Raw genomic sequence first — 17922 nt, forward strand, 5'->3', positions numbered from 1 at the left:
AAAGTTATGATAAGTACATAACTTATAATTACTGTGAGCATTTCCTCTGCATGTGAGATGAATTTCCACAGTGGATTTACATAAAAACATGCATGCACACACTTGAACACTTATGTACCTGGTAGGTATATGCTTGCTCCTGGAATAACTTCAGTTTGTTTGTGTCTTTCGGCTTTTCCCAGTTAGGGGTTGCCACAGCGGAACTCCGGTCCGCTAATGATTGGCAGTAGATTTTTACGTGCTGGCTTGCCGGGCCTAATGCACAACCTTCAACGAAGGAATGCCCATTCACGCATGTCGCCACACAGAAGACGCTCTAAATGAGAATCGAATGGGCAACATCTAACTGAGAGGCGACAATGCTACCACAGCACCACCACTGCAGTCCTCCTGGAATAACTTCAGTATTAACTGCAAATACACACGCATACACAAGTGCACACACACTTTTTCAAGGTACATTGAAATGCTTACAGAACCTTCTTATTATTACATTTAAACATTTAAATTACGTACAGAGATTTATACTGTACCTAGACAAGTTGTTCCCCAAAATCCTTTGCAGCATTTGCGTTCTGTGATAGTCTTCACACAGGTATGACTACAGCCAATCAGAGTTAGAACTTCTTCTCCTATGTTGACAGTATAACTGGAAATAAAATAGCACTGCATTATTCTAGGACAAGCAAAATAAAAAGTTACACAATGAACTGAAAAAAAAAAGGCAAGGTTTCATGACTGTCTGTTGTCAACATTAGTCTCTGATGGGGCACATGTACAGGTTATGTAGTGCCCCTCCAATGTTTCTTTATAGCAGCCTAACCTCTGCTGAATGTCATTCTCTGAATTGCTTCTACAAAATTCATTTCTGCATTGAATACTCTCTAAAAGCTGTTCTAAATTTATCACACTTAGTGTCAGATGAGTGTCACTTACTTCACAGCAACAATTTGTTGACATCATCATCCGTGTTAGTTTCATTTCCTACAGAGGTCAACATATCCCTTGTTCTTTGCTCCTGGAATCCCGTCAGTAATAAATGTGCTTAGTTATTCCATACACTGAATGTCTGTATCATATTCTTTGCTCTCTATAATTGGGCAGATATTAAAGTTAAATATACTTTTTCATTTTCATCTTCTGTAGCACATATATACATTTTTGGGCATTGTGACCTACTGTAAGCAACCTTTACCCTTCATGTCAGACCCCAGTGAATATTGCTATATGGGAGGTATATGTGGGTCATATGGACATCTTCAGAATGACCTGCAATCACAGAGATGCTGCAACAATCAAGAATTCATGAATATCAGGTTCACTGCCATCCTATTGTTTTGCAGTGATGCAGAAACTGACATTTGAATTGTAGTATGTCATGTAGAAGTCATCCAAACGCATGGCTATTCTAGAATCCAGAGTTCATTCCCACATGCACAGGAATAGGCGCATAGGATGCTAAACACACCTTCAAGGTTATGCATCACCAGAGTCTAGCATCAATAGGACACTGATATTTGAAATATGCAGGAAAGCAGTACCGAACATAGATCTTTGATGGGTGCAGGAAATTAAGAAATACAACCTTCCACTATGCTTGGATAGGTTATCCAAAAATTAGTCATATTTTAGCTTCCAGTATGGCACTGTGATGAAAGCCTAGTCTCAGAGACACACAGGAGAGTCTGAACCAACATGCAAGAATAATTTCCTCCTTAATGTATGAGAATGAGGAACTTAGAACAGAACAGACAGCAGAGGCATGAATTGAATGCCTAAAGGAAAATGCAACAGACTCATAAGATAAAGTGAAACAGAGAAATGTTTAAATAGCTGGGATTCCAGAGAAATATAAAGAGAGCAACTGTAAGGAGGCTATAAGGGATTATTGGCAAAATGGACAGGTATACTGAAAGGAGAGGTGATTTTGGAAAGGGTACACAGGACAACACAGTGACTGCAGAGGCAGGGTGCTGAAACAAGGCTGACTATTGTAAGATTCCTCTCCTACAGTACAAAAGAAAAGATTTTGAAATGAGTTGTAGAAAATGGGCAAATTCACACTCCGTGAATGGAGACAGAGTTTTCTTTGATTGGGATTACTTGTCTGAAAACAAAAAGGTGGAACATGTTCATACCATGAGCAGAAAATGTAAAAAAGGAGTAAGGTGGTGGCTGCTATACTCAGCTATGATGAGGATATTTTCTACAGGGAACTGGAAAATGTTCACTGACCTGAAAGAGGCAAGTGACTTTTTGCAGAAGCCAGCAAACTGTAGGAGTGCAGATGGCACAAATGAACTGTCACAAAAACGTGATCCAGAAGATTGAGAGACAGAAGAAATAAGATTGGAGGACATCAGAGGAAGGTCTTTCCTACTATTCAAAATAAGAAAGAGACTAAAGCAGAAGGGTGAGATGAAAGCAACACACAAATGAGAATATGGAGGAAGTTGTTATGGAACACTAAGATCCAATTATAGGGGAATAAATATAGACTATGAAAGCCAGGAAGGTGAATAGACATGAAATGAAGAATAGCTTAGAAAAATGAAAGGAGAGTGACCTTGACTCACTTTATACTGCAAAAAAAAGAGGACTAAAGTATGATACTTGGACATAATCCCTGAATTATGATGGGAGAAAGTGCCTAAAGTCTACTGATTTTACCAGCAATTAAAAGTTATAGGGCCGATAAAGAAAGAAGGGTGTAGTAAGTCCTTTTTATTGACTCTAAATTCTCAGTGTGTATGTGCAGAGTAATATGGATATGATGTAATAAACATGGAGGGGAAAGGAAAAGTCCACGAGGGGATGAGAGATAAATTCAGAGACAAGAATAATGAGGGAATTTAAACCCTGAAACACAACTGGGATAAAGGGTAGGAGAGGCCTTTTATTTCACCACCAAAGTAAAATAAAAATGCACTCGGGATAGAAGGGTGTAACAGATGGAATCCCCTGTGCTCACCACAAATGAGAGGCAGATTGGTTTTGATCAGAAAAATGTGGAAACTACTTGAATAAAACAAAGAATGTATAGCGGGAAGTCTAAATTATTTGTAGGAGGAGGAAAGTGGCTGGTTATCAAATAGCAAAAAGAGAGGAAAGCAGGTAAAAGGCACCCGTTTGACTGGTGATGTAACAAGGGAGGATAGTAAATATCATAGTATGCAGCAACGTAGGAATTCCTGAGCAAGGGTGGATTACAAGGAGAGATTGAGTGATAAGGGAGGAAACAATAAAAATAAAAACTAAGAATACAGAAATGGAATATAAGAGGAGGATATAACTCAGGTGGCAAGAGGAAAGTACAGACTCCAAATAAAGCAAAGAGGAGTTAAGCATACAGGGAAAGGCAATGCTAAGTGCAGGCTGACAAAAATGAGGAAAAAATGTTATTTAGAAATCACACCATAATGAGTAGGGAGGATATTACATGACAAGATAAAGGACTGAAATCACTGAGACTATTTAGAATTAGTTAAATCAAATGGAGGAGAGCATAGAAGGAAGTAGTGTGGATTGAAAGAGAGACCTGTGGGTGAATCTATAAGAGAAGGGTAAAGTCGACAAGGAAATTCCTTCACAAACAGTGATGTATTGTGGGGAAAAGGTAAATGTAAAAACATATAATATGCTAGGAGGTGATGAGAAGGGCACAGAACAAGTGACCCAGATGGTGAAATAAATTAATGAGAAGTAATGGAAAAATTAGTAAAATAAGATTCAGAGAGAAAGAAAGACAGAGTGAAGAAAGAAAGGTGAGGTGAGGTAAATGGTAGAAAACCAGTATTGATGTCAGGCGTATGTGTGTGAGAGATTATAAGATAAAAAGTCACATTAATGGAATGGAGAAGGGGCTTATGGGGATTCCCTAACAGACAGAATATAATATTATGAAAATGAAATGCAGAAGGAGAGAAAGGGGGTCATTTATACTGAGCATGAAAATAGAGAGGGGATAAGGAGAGAAAAGCAGAAACAAAATAAAGAAGTAAAGGGGGAGATTCGACAAGGATAACAGGGATAAACTATGAACAGGCAGAGCATCGGAAGGAGAGTTAAAATAGGTTGCAAGAAGGGAGGTAAAGGAGCAGAAGGTTGATGGAGGTGAACTGAAGGGAAGAGGAGGAAGATCTTAATAAAGAAAGAGTGGAAAGAGAAGTAAAAGAGAAAGGAGCGGAGAGAAGAATGAATGAAAGATGCAGAAAGGACAAAGAAACCTAAGAAAGAAGGAAAAAGGAGGTGATGGTGCTGAGAAAACCTGGACAGCAGAATGGAAAGTAGGAGGGAAAACGGAATTAGTAACGTGATAAAGAGACATCAAGTCTAAGAGGGAATCAGCATGAATAAAACTGATGAGAGAGAGACGAGCTATATGAGGGGAAAGAAGATGGGGAAATGAAGAGACTAGAACTCAAAGATTATGAGAGGAAAGGCCAAAGACAAATTGGAAGAGATGGGGGGGGGGGTAAGTGAAAGGTAAAGATTGTAGGGAGAGATGGACTGGTGGAGAACCTGAGATGCAAATGCATTGTCATAATAATGACAGACTCAAGGTTCAGACACGGGTTAAACCTCATTGAGAGGAGGATTCTATCGGGATAGAAAGCGTCACTGTAAGTATTTACATAGTTATGGGGGAGCTGTAATTACAAAAGGTGGTAAAACAAAATGAATAAAAGCACTAGAGGAAAATGGACACTACAGATACTGAAAGGGGAAATAAGAAACCAACGGGAGTGACCAAAACTAGAGAAGGGCAGTGTAGGCAACGAATGGAAGGGGGGGTTACAAAAAAGAAAAGAAAATGGAAAGAAGATTTAAGATGGTTATTAAAACCTGCAGGAAATAAAGGAAAAAGAGAAATGATCCTAACACATCTGACAAGAAAAAAGCACAGGTCCTTACATTACAAGAGACACACCTAAATGGAGCGGGACATAAAAATATATATATAATGGGAGTTGAGTTCATCATGGGGGACTGAGAGGCAAAGGGTGGTGGCTATGCTAAAGAAAACATGTTCAATGCAGACAGATAACAGGACAGAAGATAAACAAGGACGATTTCTGATTATTAAAGGGAATGTGGAGGGGGAGAAGATTACAACAGTTGCAGCGTGCATCCCCCCAAAAATACAACTGAAAGAGATGAGGCATATATCAGGGGAGATAGTGAGATTCCAAGAAGGAATATATATATATATATATATATATATATATATATATATATATATATATATATATATATATATATATAGGGAATTGGAATATTATTTTAAGAGAGGATGGAGTGGAGTATAAGAAAACTTACCAAGAAAAGGGAAAGTTTGGAAATAATTTTTTAAGTCAGTAGTATGGCAGGACACAAGAGAAGCAGATTATGCAGAGGTAATTGGATCCCATACGCCTTCTATTCTGCCAGACATCATAGCTGGTCAAGGACTGTTAGGAGCTATTATTACAAAAGAACTCTTGTTGTGAGTAAAGGCAGTAAGAATAGAACCTCTCATGATAGGTCTGGAAAGGGGATGGTAGGAAGGAAAGGAACTAGAAAGTATGAGAGAAATGGGGGGAGAGAGGCAGACAAAGAAAGCAAAACTGGGAGGATGAGAAGATGTAGAATAGAAGGATAGCATTAGGGAAACTGCATTTTACACTAACATCCAAAGTAACTACTGCTTTTGCTGTCAGGCTAAGACAAGAAGAGATAGATAGAGGAATATACAAGATGAAAGGGAGGACAGATGGGGAAAAGAGTTTTACTGGGAGAAATTCTAGAAGAGTTACGGGAAAATTACCAACAGTTTTATAAGAGTGGGGAGGGGGGAATGGAGGAGGAAGAAGTGGCAAGATTGGAATGATCTACACAGAGATGTTTGGAGGAAGGAGGAAAGAAAGACTTGAGGAAACAAACTGAGGTAGAAGGGCTACAGGAGCACGGGTAAAGATGGTGAAGGGGAAGTCACCAGGAAGTAAATGGCTGCCAATAGAACTCTGGGAAATTCAGAAGAAGACATAATAGGGAAATGAGTGACATTGTTTGGTGACATTGAAAAAGTATGTGTGTTTGGGGGGAGATCAGATTCATGGAAAAAAGCAGTGACTTCAGTAATATAGACAGGATGGAACTGGAATGCGCAACCTGATATAGACCAATATCAGTGTTTAATCAGGATTAGAAATATTTTACACTAATACAGGCAGACAGGTTAATAAGGATGCTTCCAAGATTAATCCATATTGACCAAACAGGTTTTATGAGAGGGAGAAGAACAATGGACAACTTAATTGGGACAGCTGACAGGAACAGAAATGGCTCTGACATCTCTTTCCATGTACGTCCCTCGAACCAGAGACTAAGACCATATGCCTCCAGTTAGTGGAACCAGCTATATGGCTGATAGAATCAAAGGTCTTGGCCACATCTTTACTAGTCAGCAAACATGGCACCCTTCCTTCCATTATATAATTCTTAAATTTAAACATAATCAGAGAGAGCTCTTTGCTATCCCTACTCTAACTTTTATGACATATATTGTTAGTGTTTTTTTTCTCCCATTTACTCAAATGCATTTGCATTATTTATTTATTGTTGTTTGTTTACCAGGGTAGGGCAATGATTAGTACTGATGGATTTTAGGCCCAGTCTGGGTATTACTGAGCTAAAAGAAGAGAATATGTGGCAAGACAATGCAAGGATATAGACAAAAATAAAACAGCAATACAGTATGACATGAATTCAGTAGAACAGAACATATTTTTAATATGCCTGTGTAAAAAGTCTTGATGTCACCAGAATTCAGGCTATTTAATACAAAGGTTTAGGAGTGCCCACAGTAGTAACTTAGTCAAGCTTCAAGGAAGGTTTGCACATGCCAGGGTATGACATTGTTAAGTGATGTGGCCAGCAGTAAAGCATTTACCTGTGTTTTGTTTGGTAAGGTGTGCTTTAAGTTGGGATTGATGTCTTTTAGGTAGATGGATAGCGATTGCCACAGTTTTGGAGCTACAAGCGAGGAGCATCAGTTAGTGCATTGCATTGTAGTCCTGTGGGGTTGTAGAATGAGAAGCATTGGTTGGTGCATTGCACTGTAGCCCTGTGGGGTTGTAAAATGGGCCCAGAGTAAGAGTGGGCTTTGAAGTTATAGGTGAGAGCGTTGGAGGCTAGCTTGGTGCAGCAAGCTGTAAAAGAGTTTAGGTACCAAAAATTGAAAAGAAGTGAGCACAGTAGTAGGTTGGCTGTGCATTTAACTGGAAGCCACTTAGCTTTGCTAATAGTGTGATGGTGATGAACTGACCTTGAGGAGTTTGTCATGGACCAACACGTCTTATTTCAACTAGATCAGAGAGATGCCATATTTTTGCTGGAAAAGCCCACACCGTGACAGGGCGAAGAGGATCCCTTTACCTGTGGTAGAGTGTGCAGGTGGGGAGAGAAAGTGGGCGATCTTATGGGTCAAGAAATGCAGGTGGCTAATCTTCACCCGTTTTTTTTTTTTTTTATGTGATCTTGAAAATTCAATGCCTCCATAGGTAAGGTTTCTCCAAAAAATTGTTTCTTTTTGGACATATCAGCTGTCCCAACAGCCATCTAGTGGCAAAGTAAGGAAAATGTAAAGTTTATTTTGCACACATAAAACAGTCAATATGTGCAAACGATTTGCATAAATATAAGCAGGGAATCAGCTGAAATTTCTGTAACAAACAGCAATAACAAGTCAGCAACCCTAGCCTTTTGCCCGGGAACAAAACTGACATTTTTCAATGTGCTACCATTGTCATGAAGTTTGATATGAAGGATGTCCATCTTCCATTATCTCTCCTTTCTTTCTACCTTCAACAACCAATAAAATACCTTCATCTTCTTTTGTCTTGGTTTCTTTATCATCTATATCTCCATTTGCATCTCCTTAATCTTCACCATCCTTACATCTTAGCTCACTCCTGATAATATTATATATCACTTTACAACTTTTCTCTTTGCCTTACTCAAAGATGAAATAAACATACCATGCATTTCCAGTACACCAATGACATGCTGTTACTACAGTTTGTTTAACCTCATGCCAAGATTTACTTTCAGCTGGAATGCTTTCTCGTATTTATAGTGAGTTGTAATTGCTTTCTTTCCATGAACGTTTTTCTGACATATGTTATGGTATGTTATTTGCTCTTTGTTCCAACTTTGTTTTTGATCTAACTTGCAAAATATTCTAATACTTGTAAAAAAGCTGTGACAACATATTATGCTCAAATACTGTATGTTAAATTCTAACTTCTGGAGCTTTTCTCTCCCTGGGCTAACGCTTAATTACATATATAAAAATAAATGCAGGGATTTAAAGTAAGACCAGTTGTATGGAGAATCTGTTCACCCTCGGCCTCTCATATGGCTTTGTGCTTTACTAGAGGCATGGAGAACAACTGTTGTCATCCCCATCAGAAAGTTGGCTCCTCCACTGATGCTTACAAGTATAGATGCCTCACCAATGTTGTCTGTGAGACAATAGAATGCACCACTGTTACCCTCTTAAGCAAAGTTGTTGCCAGCTAAAAATGCCTTACCCAAACTAGTTTTGAGTTTGTGAAGAGAAGATTCTGCCTATGTAATCTAGTGAACTTCTTTTAAAAAGTCACCAGGGCTACGGATGAGGACAAAATTGTGCAACCAGCATATCTTGATCAAGCCAATGCCTTTGATAATATGCAATACTCAGGAATTATTGACAAACTAATCAAAATAAACATATATCTGTATGCTACCCAATGGACAGCAAACTGGCTCACTGGCAAAACCCATCAAATTCTCTCTCTGCCAAAAGTTAGGTGACAAATGGGGTCCCACACAGCTCTATAGTGTGGGTTCACCTATTCGGTACCTATTTCTCCTGTTTCCATGCTCATGTCAGTGGTCTTTGGCTGACCAAGTTTGCAGAAGTTTGCAGACTTAGAACATTATCAATTCTCCTGAAGACCCCCAGATCCTACAAGAGGATCTACATATACAAACGCAGGGTGTCAGGATTGTGGTCTAAGACTATATGTAAAAAAGGTGCAGCACTGAGTCCTATGAAAAACACAAACACCCTAGTCCTTAGCACATAGAAGACATTCCCTAAACCTGATACACTATCAGTGACCTCAGTACTTTCATTGACAATTTTCCTTCAACAATTATGTCTGTTGCAGAATCCTTCTAACCAGTCCAGTTGATTACAAAGGCTATACCCCCTAGATCCAAGGATGTTTTCATCCTTCTATTCTTTTTCCTTATTAGGCATATAATTGAATAGGTGCCCTTCACATGGTAGACATTTCAGAATGTCGACATTCATATGGCCGAGACCATATGATCGGCATTCGAAATGTCGACCATGTGGAACCGGCATCTCCGTACAGTGCAGAATGGAAAGATTTCCATCTTCCACACTGTAGTGTGATCTCAGAGTTGGTATATTTAAGTTCCGGGGGGTGGGGGGGCAGAGCCCCCCATGAGGGGTGCAGGGGGGCATAGCCCTTCTGCTAGCAGCATGAAGGTAAATTTTTTTGTGTTTTTTTGTTTTTAATTCTACGGTCGACATTTCGAATGTCAATCATACTGTCTCAGCAATATGAATGTCGACATTCTGAAATATTGACCATATGAAGTAGATCCAATTGAATATAATGCCCCTTCAACATATCCTTGACCAAACACATGATCCAGCTCAAAAGATCCCAGTGCTTCCTGACTGTGAAATCAAGGCTTAAGTTCTATGTCCTATTCAGAAAGCCTCAAAGTCCTATGTTTGTTTCTTGTCTCATTACACACTCATGCATGGTGATTTCTGTCTTGCTTACAAGGCCTGAAATGACCCTGTCCTATGTGACCTCCTACACATTTACGAAACATGTAACACCACCAAAACACCCTTACTAGAAACCTAAACTTCTACTGCAGCAGAATCTGCAGGCAGAATAAATACCTCTCCCGGATAATATCCCTGTTCAATACACTTGCCCTCCATAATAAATAAAGTGGATCCTTAACCCTCTTCAGATGCTACCTGGGTGGTCTGAGAGAAAAAAAAATACAGCCATGAGCTGACACCTCAAGTCTTTATGAAAACGGGTAACATATAGTAAGTATTGGGCTTCAGATGATGCACCCAGATCAACTGCAAAGTAATAATACTACTTAATAATAATAATAATAATAACAATAATAATAACAATAATAATAATAATAATAACACTAATAACAATAATAACAACAATAATAATAACAATAATAATAATAACAATAATAATAATAATAATAATAATAATAATAATAACAATAATAATAACAATAATAATAACAATAACAACAATAATAATAATAATAACAATAATAACAATAATAATAATAACAATAATAATAATAACCTATGTACCTGTTAAAGAGTTGGATGCAGCAGCCCTGTCCCACCTTTAGCTCTGTCAGTACATAGCACACCTGTCTTGATGGAGTTCCACCACAATTCCCAAAATAACCCAAAACACATGTAATACTTCCCTTTTTAAATCATCTAGAAGTCTAAAACCTGCTGTGCTCTAGATGAATTGGATGTAAGAATGGAAGGAATTCCTTCCTTCATTCCTTCTCTCTCTCTCTAGCAGGGTGCAAGGAAGTTATGGGGTTCACTGGAAACGTAAGTCTATACACAGCAGGTTTATCCAAATAGGCAGTCTGAGTCCATTCAACCCAGCCACCATTTAATTAGGATAAACTGTACCACCCCTGGAGCATTTACAAGCCTAGCCTGTAGAAGTGCCCTGGCATCGTGCCGCCTGACATGTGGTTCAGTGTCCTAGTTTGTAAGCAATAGCCTTACATCTGTACACCATCCTCAACTGACTTCCTGCTGGTCAGCTTTTACTGTCTCCTAACAGACAGTTACATTTACTTCTGCTACTCAAATGATTTCTTCCTCTTATATTTGTCTTCACTTCTTCTAGACTTGTTTCTCCCATTATTTGTATCCTCCTGTCTTTAGTGGAACTACAGTCCTTCAAGGCAGCCACCCTTGTTCTCCCCCTTGCCTGAGACGGTTATTAAACCAATTTCAGCTCTAAGCTAGTATCTGTGCACAGTCAATATCAACTCAGTGCACTCTGCTATCTCTTAGTGCATTTTTATTTTTCTATAGAAGTGTCCCTGCAAGCAAATATGTATGTAATAGTGAAGTCTACAGTTTGAACACCAGTCTGTGGGCAATTTTTTGTATGTAAATTATAAATATTATGGCAGCCTAAAACAAAGAACTTTGTCCACTATAATAGCGCCATTTTCTTAGACAACAGCAGTCCCATTGGTACTTTCTCCTTTAACTGTGCTCACTTCATTATTTTTAGCAGTCCACTGTCTCCCTTCCATAAGTTTATTTCTCTTCTTGTGTAGTCACTTTTGTGTTTTCAGCCAGTATTTTTCTAGTGCTGAACTAATGCATTCTGACTTTCTTTTTCTCATTGTTTTGCTGGTCTCTGGGGTTCAGTTAGGCTTTTGGACTTTACATTTCAAAGTCCATAGAAACCTCCTCATATTACACAGTTCATCTATTAGCATGGTGGTGCAGTGGTTAGCATTGTCACCTCACAGCAAGAGGTTCTCTGGTTTGATCCTTGGCTGGGGTGCCTTCTGTGCGGAGTCTGCATGTCCTCTCTGTGGTCATGTGGGTTTCCTCTGGGTGCTCTGGTTTCCTCCCACATCCCAAAGACACACTGTAGGTGGACTGGACACTCCAAATTGGCCCTAGGTGTGAGTGTGTGCATGTGTGTGCCTTCTGTTGGAGGTTGGGTGCTGGGCTGGCAACTTGACACTGTAAAACTCCACTGCCAATCATGAGCAGACAGGAGATCTGCTGTGGTGACCCCTAACCAGGAAAAGCTGAAAGAAGAAGAAGCACAGAGGCTTTTAAAACTGCATTGTTCCTTTTACTTATCTCTCAGCAACTTTGTGGCTGTTTACATTAAGTCACTGACTGTTTTCTCTGTCTCTTACCAGGTTTACTTGATAAATTTATCCCACCCACCCATTCTTATTCTACATTTATACTTCCATAGCACCACACAGATATTCTAACCAATACCAGCAGTTCCCGCCACTAGGAAACCCACCCGACATATTCCTCTAAGCAATACCAGGAGTTCCCGCCAGTAGGAAAACCATGAATACAATTACTCACCCAACACTCTCTCTCAAATTCTCTTATCCTTGCCTCCTGTAACTATCAAATTACATCTCTACAACCAACTCACTACCTTCCTAACATTTTCTTATCCTACTTTACAACAAAGAACTCAACTGAAGCAAACAGCGCAGCAACCATAAAAGTTCAACTAGAAAAGAAAAAGCAGCAAATGCACTGTGTGCAAAATTCCGTCTCTGTGTCTTGGGAATTCACCTCTATTCAACGCTCATAACAGTCCACAACACCTTCAATGAAACCAAGTAGAAGTGAACAAAAGTTTATTGTAATGCCAACAAACAAAGAATGGTTAAGCGCTTTCACTTCCTGAGGAAGCTTGTTTTATTCAAGTGAAAGCGCTTAACCATTCTTTGTTTGTTGGCATTACAATAAACTTTTGTTCACTTCTACTTGGTTTCATTGAAGGTGTTGCGGACTGTTATGAGCGTTGAATAGAGGTGAATTCCCAAGACACAGAGACGGAATTTTGCACACAGTGCATTTGCTGCTTTTTCTTTTCTAGTTGAACTTTTATACTTTACAATAAAGATAAAACCCAAGTTAAATAAGGTGCCCCTAAGTCAGATTATTTTCTATTTCTCCTCAGTCTACTAGACTTCATCATCAATTGTAAAATCCACTGCCTTCAAATACTTACGACTGCAACCAGTCCTCACAAAGAATATCAACATCTACCCACCCTACCTTTCTCCATAACAACCTGTCTACAAACAAACCATATCTGATTTATTTTTCTATAAATATCTTGCAACTAAGCATCCAAACTTATGATCAAATATCAAGGCAAGACCAAAATATAACTAGCATCACTCTTCCCTCTGAAAATATCAATTTAAAAAATTAGTGGAGATATTCACCCCAACCCTGGTCCCACTGTTCATAAAACCATCACTTCCAACCCCAAAATGAACCAGTCACCTATTAAATATCAGATTCATAGATTAGTATTAGGCTAGCTCCCCTGTGGGCCATTTTTTTAAGCTTAGCTAATTGCTTCATGTGAGAATTGAACCCTGCACTTTGTGTCTGTAAGGTGAACACCTTAACCATTATGCCAACCCCCTCCCCCACAAAAAAACAGAACCCAAAGTCACCTTACTAAATATAAACCTAAGAAGTATCTGCAATAAAATCCATGACATGCATGCTTATCTTTCCACATACACTCCTGATGTAGTCATAGCTACCAAAACCTGGTTAAAAAAAGAAATAAAGAATAATGAGACCCCCCCCCCGATACAATATAGTCAGGCATGACAGACAAAACAAGCAATAATGAGATCATCACCCCCCCTCGATACAATATAGTCAGGCATGACAGACAAAACAAGCAATAATGAGATCATCACCCCGGATACAATATAGTCAGGCATGACAGACAAAACAAGCAATAATGAGATCCCCCCCCAATACAATATAGTCAGGCATGACAGACAAAACAAGCAATAATGAGACCCCCGATACAATATAGTCAGGCATGACAGACAAAACAAGCAATAATGAGATCATCACCCCCCCCCGATACAATATAGTCAGACATGACAGACAAAACAAGCAATAATGAGATCATCACCCCCGATACAATATAGTCAGGCATGACAGACAAAACAAGCAATAATGAGATCATCACCCCCCCCCCCCCCCGGATACAATATAGTCAGGCATGACAGACAAAACAAGCATGCAGGTGGTGTGGCAATCATCTATAAAAATTTCCTAAACATCATCTTACCTCCATAGGAAATACTCATATTTTACAATGCTGAACTGTTAATTATACTCCTAAAAATCAATAATATGAAAACTATATGTTTAACAGCAATTTATAAACCACCAGGGAATAACATTGATACTGCTGAAAACATCCTGCAATGAATATCCTAACAAAATAACCCTGAAAGTATAATACTGGGAGACTTAAATATGTACAGGGACAAAGCAGTGGTACAGCGGTTAATGTTGTCACCACACAGCATGAGGTTCTCTGGTTTGATTCTCGGCTGGGTGCCCTCTGTGTGGAGTTTGTATGTCCTCACTGCATTCATGTGGGTTTCCTCTGGGTACTCCGGTTTGATTCTTGGCTGGGGTGCCCTCTGTGCAGAGTTTGTATGTCCTCCCTGCATTCATGTGGATTTCCTCTGGGTACTCCGGTTTGATTCTTGGCTGGGGTGCCCTCTGTGCAGAGTTTGCATGTCCTCCCTACATTCATGTGGGTTTCCTCTGGGTACTCCGGTTTGATTCTTGGCTGGGGTGCCCTCTGTGTGGAGTTTGCATGTCCTCCCTACATTCATGTGGGTTTCCTCTGGGTACTCCGGTTTGATTCTTGGCTGGGGTGCCCTCTGTGTGGAGTTTGCATGTCCTCCCTACATTCATGTGGGTTTCCTCTGGGTACTCCGGTTTGATTCTTGGCTGGGGTGCCCTCTGTGCAGAGTTTGCATGTCCTCCCTACATTCATGTGGGTTTCCTCTGGGTACTCCGGTTTGATTCTTGGCTGGGGTGCCCTCTGTGTGGAGTTTGCATGTCCTCCCTGCATTCATGTGGGTTTCCTCTGGGTACTCCGGTTTGATTCTTGGCTGGGGTGCCCTCTTTGTGGAGTTTGCATGTCCTCCCTGCATTCATGTGGGTTTCCTCTGGGTACTCCGGTTTGATTCTTGGCTGGGGTGCCCTCTGTGTGGAGTTTGCATGTCCTCCCTGCATTCATGTGGGTTTCCTCTGGGTACTCCGGTTTGATTCTTGGCTGGGGTGCCCTCTGTGTGGAGTTTGCATGTCCTCCCTGCATTCATGTGGGTTTCCTCTGGGTACTCCGGTTTGATTCTTGGCTGGGGTGCCCTCTGTGTGGAGTTTGCATGTCCTCCCTGCATTCATGTGGGTTTCCTCTGGGTACTCCGGTTTGATTCTTGGCTGGGGTGCCCTCTGTGCAGAGTTTGCATGTCCTCCCTGCATTCATGTGGGTTTCCTCTGGGTACTCCGGTTTGATTCTTGGCTGGGGTGCCCTCTGTGCAGAGTTTGCATGTCCTCCCTACATTCATGTGGGTTTCCTCTGGGTACTCCGGTTTGATTCTTGGCTGGGGTGCCCTCTGTGTGGAGTTTGCATGTCCTCCCTGCATTCGCGTGGGTTTCCTCCCACAATCCAAAAACATGCATCTGGAGCATTTTTCCCCAGGCATCCGCTGAAAATAGGCTCTGTCCTAGTCAGACTTTCCCGGTCAACAAATGTTAAATAAATAAAATAAATAAAAAATACTGACAATTTATAAATTCATCTACCCCCACTCCATCCATAAACCTGTACAGCTTTAGACAATTAATAACTGCACGTACTAGAATCAATAAAACAATGCCTACGAATCACATATCTCATAAAATCAGTGTTTCTCACAGTCACAGCCCTTAAGGCCAAACAACACACCAAATACACTTGTTATAGGGGACTCTATTGTCCGGCACACTGACATCCCGCTCACCAGACTAAACAAGGAGAAGGTCACTGTAAGCTGCCTGTCTGGTGCCAGGATCTGCCACATAACGCAAGCACTCAGGTCACTCCAAAGCAAGTACAAGTATGACTCCGTCATTGTCCATGCTGGTATGAATGACCTGAGTCGTACCTCCCTGGACTACATGAAAAGAGACATAGAGGAGCTCTCTGACCATGTAGCCCAGGCTGGTATGACCCTGACCTTGAGTAGCATCTTGCCCTCACCAAGAATGATGCCACAGTATAAAGACAAATTGATCAGTTTCAACAATTGGCTAAAGTATTGGTGTCATTCAAAGGGGATCCAGTGTCTGTCAGCCTGGGATGACATGCTCGACAAGCCACGTTGCTTCGCTAGGGACGGCTTGCACCTGTCACCCTTAGGCTTTCGTATACTGGCCAAGGCTCTTGCCACCCCCATAGTGCCTTTTTTAGGCAATGCTCAAAGGACAAACCCACCTCCATAGACAACCCAAGGATAAAAAAATTAAAGGTAATGCTACTCAATGCCAAAAGTCTAAACCTCAAGATGCACGCACTCAAGGCTCTCCTCCGTATGGAGAAAATCGATATCTGTGCAGTAACAGAAACCTGGTTCAAGACTCCTGAGAGCACCCCAGCACTACCAGGTTATAATTCATACCATGAGTTTTGGCCCCAAAACTCGGACTGAAGCACAAAAGGAGGGGGAGTATCTATATTCATCAAAGATACCTACACCTCCAGGTTAGTGGCACTGCACGAAACATCGGAAACCATCCATGTGCAACTAACAGCCGGTAAAACTGCCTTTCAGTTTGCAGCCTGCTACAGCACACCCTCCCTATTACAACAACCCCACTTGGCATTCCTGAGAACACTGGAGAATATGAAGGTCTCTCCAAACACTATGTTATTGGGTGACTTCAACTACCCAAACATTGACTGGGAAAACTACTCAAGCCCAAACACCCTCGCCCAATGGTTCCTTGAATTTATAAATTCTAACGCAATGGAACAACTGGTCACCACTCCCAACATCACCAACATGGGGACTCTATGTTCCACACCAGAGGTAAACCCCTCATTGGTAAGATCAGACCATAAATAAATTTCCCTGGACATCCATATCCTGTCCCCACCCCCAGCCAAGGAAATCACTGTAAAGAATTTCTCAAAAGCCAACTTTGCACTTCTCAAGACTGAGGTGGAATCCTTCAAAGCCCCTGGGCCAGAGGATAATACATCCCAATCTGCAGAATCCTTTACAAGTGCATTCTATGAGCACCTGCAGGAATGCATGGATCGTGCTATCCCAAATAAAACCAAGACTCACTCCTCCAAAAACAGGAGACCGGTCTGGTGGACCCCGGTCATAAATAAGCTATACAACAGAAGGAGGAAGCTACTACATGACAGAGCAAAATCCCAAAAAGAGAAGGCATCTCTGATCAGTATTAGCAAGAAACTTCGATCCCTCATAAAATCATCAAAGGCCAGTTTCAAAAGAAAAATTGCCCTAGACACTAAAGATAATCACAAGGCCTTCTTTAGTTATGTCAGGAAGATGGGAGGAAACTCCCAGATATGCTCTGAATTGTTTCATAATAGTACAAAATATACCGAACCTACAGACATAGCCAACATCCTGGCAGACAGATTCAGTGCAAACTTCTCCCCCCCTTCCCCCCCCAAAGGAGCAAATGCCTATCCCAACTGAATGTAACCTCCCTGACATCACAGATGCACAGGTGAGAGCTGCCCTCTTCAAAGCAAAAAACACAGCATCTATGGGACCGGACGGTGTCCCAGGCTGTGTCTTACACGAGCTCCAAGAAGAACTGAACCCTCACATTAAGTCACTGTTCAAACTTAGCCTTACTACAGGATATGTACCCAAAGAATGGCGTACAGCTACAGTGGTCCCACTCCACAAAGGTGGTGCCACAACGGACCCCGGAAACTATCGCTCCATAAGCCTGACTAGCCTGGTCTGTAAAGTTATGGAGCATATTATCATGGAACTCATAAACAAAGACATTGGGAGCCTCCAGACACCGGACCCAACCCAATTCGGCTTTGTTAAGGGCAGATCTTGCCTCTTAAACCTAGCTGATTTCTTTGAAACAGTTACCAAAGCCATAGATGAGGGCAAGGTAGTCCACACAGCCTACCTGGACCTCGCAAAAGCCTTCGACACAATACCCCACTCGGGCATCATAAATAA

The 17922-nt window shown here is 40.9% G+C and overlaps 1 protein-coding gene across 1 annotated transcript in view; it reads right to left on the bottom strand.

Moving 5' to 3' along the window:
- STAB1 (stabilin 1) overlaps nucleotides 1-17922 on the bottom strand; it is a 2761215-nt gene that overhangs the window by 2624407 nt on the left and 118886 nt on the right. Inside the window, exon 3 of the mRNA XM_044078505.1 lies at nucleotides 534-649. Coding sequence (XP_043934440.1) covers nucleotides 534-649 — 116 coding nt within the window. The remainder of the gene's footprint in view (nucleotides 1-533; nucleotides 650-17922) is intronic.

This window comes from Protopterus annectens, chromosome 7.part1 (assembly GCF_019279795.1).
Source record: "Protopterus annectens isolate FY-2018-M chromosome 7.part1, PAN1.0, whole genome shotgun sequence".
Taxonomy (NCBI): domain Eukaryota; kingdom Metazoa; phylum Chordata; order Ceratodontiformes; family Protopteridae; genus Protopterus; species Protopterus annectens.